The 6,024-nt window shown below is 41.0% G+C and overlaps 1 protein-coding gene across 1 annotated transcript; it reads right to left on the bottom strand.

Moving 5' to 3' along the window:
- Nucleotides 1–4,347: 4,347 nt before the first annotated feature.
- Nucleotides 4,348–5,267, bottom strand: LOC311181561 (olfactory receptor 2Z1-like; the record flags this gene model as incomplete). Its single annotated transcript, XM_084250008.1, is given in 3 exon segments — nt 4,348–4,572; nt 4,576–4,931; nt 4,934–5,267. Coding segments are annotated over 3 exon segments (915 nt in total).
- Nucleotides 5,268–6,024: the final 757 nt, after the last annotated feature.

Here is a 6,024-nt window from a genome sequence, read left to right as displayed (position 1 = left end):
CCTCCAGATTCAGTGCTTATCTGAACTTCTTGGTTTATTCTCAGATCTAAGCAGCAACTTAGCTTTGTTGTCATCTTTCCTAGACCAGACCTTATTCTATTATTTCTTTAAATAAATTCCCTATCTTGTTCTCTCTCCTCTCCTTCTCTGATACCAATTGTCCTTATGGTGCCTTTCCTAATAGAATCAGACAGGTCTCAGAGTACTTATTTTTCTGTTTCTTCTTATATCTGGTTCTTTGTGCACTGTGATCTTCATTGTCTTCAATGTCACTAATTCAGTCTTCTTCCATAGCAGAATATTTTTATCTCCTCAATTGATATTTTAGCATCCTGCAATTCTCTTCCTTTCTTGCTTAAATCTTCAATTTCTACTTTATGTTCAATAATTATATTCCTCAACTCATTATATTTTCCTGAATCTACTGCATTTTCTTTCCTTCTTTCAATTTTGAACTCTCTTCTGTCTGAAGAAAGACTTTCCATATCTTTGTGGTGGGTTCTGGACAGTGTTCCCTCCTGTGGTGGTGACATACTCCTTTGAGGTCTCAATGTACAATGGGGATGGGTGGGTCTGTATTCTGGTTTCCAAAGCCCTGGGTCCATAAGTCCCCTGCCAAAAACATTACGCACACATTATTACTGGAGGTGCTGCACTCTCCCCTCTCTGCAATGAAACAGATGCCAGAAATAATTCTAAGTTTACACTTTGTTTACCTCCCCAGGGTGGGCACAGAAAAGCCCACTGACAGACTGAGTTCTCTGTGGTCATTTGAGGTTCCTTTCTAGACACAGGATGGAGGGAGGGGTATATATGTGTTCAGTCTTTCTGAAGCCTGTGTCTAGAATTGCCCTGCCAAAAAGGCCCTACACACGATAGTCCTGGACTCTCCCCACTACTGAACTCTCCCCTGCTGGCAGAGAAAAGAAGGCACCAGAAACAGTACTGGTTCCAGTTCTCTGGCTGCCTCCCAAGGTGTGCACAAAAATCTCTGTTGGGCAGACTAGAGGCAGACTACTGGAGGCACACAGTGGTGAGGGCTGGGTATCCCCAGAGATCCCTAGGGTAGTCACAAACAAACCTGAGATTCCAAATACAGTGAAGGGGTCAGCTAAGTGACTCTCCCCACTGCCAAATCCAGTCCCTGGCCTCCTGGGTGTCCTCTGTTGAACTAGCAAGCAGGCTAAGCTCTCAGAGAATTATCACGCTCCTTCCAGGGCCAAGACCATGAGAGAGCCTGGGGACCTGGCAGAGTAAAGGCCAGCTTTCCTCCTGGGAACTGGCACCATTCCTGATTTAGAGTTTCTCAGTCTTTCCTGCCCTTTCTGAAGGATTCTGACTCTGCTCTTTGCTGGGACACAGGTCCTCACATCCCCAGCTCCATTCCAGATATGTTTTTTCCTTCCAGATGCTTATTCTTGGTATCTGTAAAGGATGCAGTGACTCAAGAATCCTGTCCTTCCACAGTCCTTCCCCACCCCCTATTCTATTGTACTGGCTAGAACCTCTGGTTCAATCTTAATTATAAAAAAGAGCTGATATTCTTTCCCTCTTCCTAATCTTAAGGGAAAAGAATTCAGTCTTTCACCTTTAAATTTGAATCTAGATATATGGTTTTTAGAAATTTTTCTAATTCCATTTAGTTAATTTCTAGTTTAATTCCACTATTATAGAACATATTATAAGGTTTCAATCCTTTAAAATTTATTGAGAATTGTTCTATGACCCATCACGTGGGCCTATTTTAGTGAATACTCATGTAAATTTGCAAAAATTGTGCATCTTATAGGTGTTGGTATAGTGTTCTGTAAATATCAACCAGGTCAAATCGGCTAGTAATGTTATCCAAATCTTCTATATGCTTGCTGATTTTTTTTGCTTGTTTATACTATCTTTTGGAGAGGCCTGCTGAACTCTTCGACTATTGTGGATTTGCAGAAATGAAAACTCTCCTCCATGTGTGGCCATCTTTGGAGGATAATTTGGCAATATCTAGCAAAACCATAAATATGTACACTGTATTATGGAGAAGTTTATCTTCTAGAGATATCAGCTGTGTGAGAAAAGGAAGAAAAAGAACAGAGATGAGAGATCCAATCCTTCCAATGAGGTCAGCATATAGATGAAGGCATAGGAAGAAACTGAATGGGCCTGGAATTTGTTGCTCTAACATGGTTCAAAGTCTTCCAATCTTTCTGATAATGTTCATGAATGTCTAAGACAAAATCAGCCTGTTCCAGGGAATCTTACTTTTTCTATATTCCCTTTGTGGCATCCACCACACAGAATATTTCTTCTTTTCCCCCACCCCCAGAGACAAAGAAAGTATATTTAATCACTACTTGAATATTTATTGAAGGTATTTTAAGTTTGGGACAAAATATACACATCTCCATTCTATTTTTTATAAGTCCAAATCTGTTTCTATAACCTCTGGGAAGTTTTACTGGCTCTGGGAAAAGCAGAGTCAGATATTAAAGAAAAGAGCAGAGCCTCCCCTGGTGGCGAAGTGGTTGAGCGCTGGGCTGCGAAGCTGCCCATAGCCTCTGCAGTGCTGGTTAGATCCCCAGCCACCAGCAGGGTTCCACAGGGCACACAGACCTCTCCTGCCACGCCCGCTGCTCCCCTCAGCAGTGTATTTCATCAGTCTGTCTGTTCTGTTCCCTGTGTGAATTCTCTCACCTCCCGCGCTTCTGACTGTACCCAGTGCTTGTATAAATCAATCAATCAATCTTTTTTAAAAAATGTTAAAAAAAAAAAGAAAGAAAGAAAAGAGCAGTAGAAAGGACTCAAGATCCTTCCAGCTTAATCTTCCTGGTTTGTAAAACTGCATAAAACATCCCTCCTTACCTCCACTCATCTGCTCAGTGTTTAGAGTAGCAAGGCCATAATAAGGACACCCAAGTGTGCCTCTGGCCTTGACATATTGACCTATGATCTCAGAGTGACCTTCCCAAGGCAGACCATGGCCAGCTGGAGGCAGGAGAATTCTCTCCAATGCTGTTCCTCCATGATTTCTTTTGCTTCTATTATAGTCTTCAACATCATTTGCCAGTTGGAAACACTGATATATTTGGCTATGGATACGGAGAACCTGTATTTGAATCTCAGCTCCCATATTTCCTATCTGGGTGACCTTGGACAAGTCATGTGAAATCTCTTTGCAAACTCCCTCTGCTTCATATGTAAATAAGAAATAATAATATGTACTTATAGGATTATTGAGGATATATGTTGGGATAACAGAAAACCCTGGCAAATTTGCAAACAAGTTTATTGTCCACATAATCTTCAATATTAGTCATTCCTAACATTATAGTATAGTACAGTATATTAGAGATGCTATTCTGCAGTAAACTTGTGATTTCATACTGTAATAGAGTATATATCTACATAGACTGAGTGCAGCCAACTTTTAAAATAGGGCTTGGACTCAAGTGTAGGCTTGATCACATAATTCAAATACTGAAAATTTTCCCCATTCCACAAACCCTTTTCTCCACACACAATATCCCTACACACAGATTAGAACCTGACATTCAAAATGCTTTGGGTGATGAGAGATCATTTTTTAAAAAAAATGCTTAGGATGACATGTCAATTCTATCTTCCAATGACCATGATTATTAATCCAAAAACATCTTAGATAATTATTTCCACAAAGACAAAGAAGAGTGGTGCATCATTTCCCTGGAAATCCTTAATTTAATGATCATAACAATTGTGCCCACTGATGATGACAATGTAAGCTTTAAAATGGGAACACTCAATCTAAGATGGCCCTGAAATTTACTCAAATTGCCTTCACCATTTTATGTCTCTGCCGTACAATAATTGGGACCACAAAAGTGGCAAATGCTTGGACTACCACCTACAGTCATCGTGAATGATAATATTCCACTTCCATATAACCTTAAATTATGATTCAAAGACACTGCTGAGAACCATCAGGACAGGGATATACAATATCAACAGTCAGAGTACCAGCTCCTAGTGCTATGATTTCAGGGGTTAGATTCCAACTCTATTGCTTACTATGCAGAAATTTATTATAAGAGTAGGATATGAGGCAGGTCATTAACAGGTGACTAAAATATCCACAGGCTGAGATCCATCTCTGCTCTTGGTTTGGCATTCTTATGGTATTTCTGTTCAAGACTGGGGGAAACCCAATTCCTTCTCTTGTTTAAGTGACTGTGATCACTACATTTGTATTCCTCAAATCAAAAAAGAGATAAGCAAGGCAGGAAGGAGGAAGGGTGCTGGTCAGAGTAATCTTTGAACCACATAGTCTGCAAATGAAAAATAGGTCTCAGCTATGAAAGACAACTCAGTGTCTCCATGAGGTCATCTCTTTGATCTGAAAGCAACCCTGCTAAGGAAGTTGGCCAAAGCCACTTGAACTTCTTGATTTCTCAGACTATAGATAAGGGGGTTTAGTGTGGGGATAACAAGACTATAGAAGAAGAAAACCATATTGTCCTGCTGTGGACTGTGGTAGGTGCCTGGAACCATATGCATGAACACAGCTGCCCCATAAAATAGTCCCACTACTGTGATAAGTGAGGAGCCCTAAATTGAGCTCATGCAGAGAATGGTTCTCAAAATGTGGCTGTAAGAGGTGAAGATGAGTGAGAGAGACAGCAACATGATCAGCACCCCTGAGATGGACAGTGTCAACTCATAGGCAGAGGTATCTGCACTAGCGAGCTTTAGCAGAGCAGGCAGTTCACAAAAGAAGTGTTCCACAGTGTGTGAGTCACAGTATGGAAAGTGCAGAATTATAGAGGTCTGGATGGAGGCCACAAGCACACCCGACAACCAGGAGGTGGCCACCATGAGCAGGCCCAGCTGGTGTCTCATGAGTATGAGATAATGCAAGGGGTGGCACACTGCAACATAATGGTCATAAGACATGAGGGATAGCAGAACCCCTCAGAGACACCCATCAACATCAGAAAGAACATCTGAGTTCCACAACCTCCAAAGGAGATGGAACTACCTCCCTGCATGAAGTTGGCTGCCATCTTGGGAATGGTGATCAATGGGAAGCCAACATCCAACAGGGAGAGTTGACTGAGCAGAAAGTACATGGATTTATGGAGCCTGGGGTCTGTGTGAATCAAAAAGAGCAGGATAGCATTGTCCAGAAGGCCCATGGTGAATATGGTTACCACAAGGGAGAATAGGACAAGATGTGGTCCTGCGTGGCTGAAGAGCCCCATGAGAATGAAGTCCGAGGTCATGGACTGATTAGCTTGACCCATGCTCCATAAAGCATCATTCCTCCTCAGAAAGAACAAGATATTTAACAAGTAGCTTTGTGGGTGATAGTTTCATCCTACATGCCAGTTGCAATTGTTTGATAGCAGCTGCATAGAGTCTTTTGAAGCTGATGAAATGCTCAGTCTTAGTAGGAAAAAGTGTGATAATTAATTCATTATGTCTGCTCTGGCCAGGCTATGAGGAATAGCAAATAATCCTCTGTGTTTGCCATTTCTTTGTAAAGGTCTTACTTCAGGCAAGCTTTCAGTTTAGCTGTCTTTGTCCCCAAACTAGAAAGCACAAATCATCTCTATTTTAATATCAGAAAAAATCCCATCCCAGATGTGCTAGGGTCAAAGTGGAGGTGGAATTTTAAAGAGATGAGAATATGAAATAGAGGGATCTTGCCAAAAATAATATGGAATTTTGAAATTGGGTAAAATTAAATTCAAAAGCATGCAGAAAGGCTTGTTTTCAAATCCTGGATGGGGAAAGGGGAAGGTCAAAATCTGGGAAGAGCCTGAGGGGAGATGGCATTCAAAATGTGGATGCACCCACCAAAAGCAATCTACAGATTCAATGCTATTCCAATCAAAATTTCAATGTCATTCTTCAAAGAAATAGAACAATTATTGATGAAATTCATATGGAATCACAAAAAACCCCGAATAAAAAACCCCCAAAGCTCTCCTGAAAAAAAAAGAAGGGAATAGAGGCATCACACTGCCAGACTTCAAACTATACTACAAAGCCATAATA

This window comes from Talpa europaea, assembly GCF_964194135.1.
Source record: "Talpa europaea genome assembly, chromosome: 12".
Taxonomy (NCBI): domain Eukaryota; kingdom Metazoa; phylum Chordata; class Mammalia; order Eulipotyphla; family Talpidae; genus Talpa; species Talpa europaea.
Note: the sequence above shows the minus strand (reverse complement) of the source record. Positions and strands in the feature narration are given on the sequence as shown.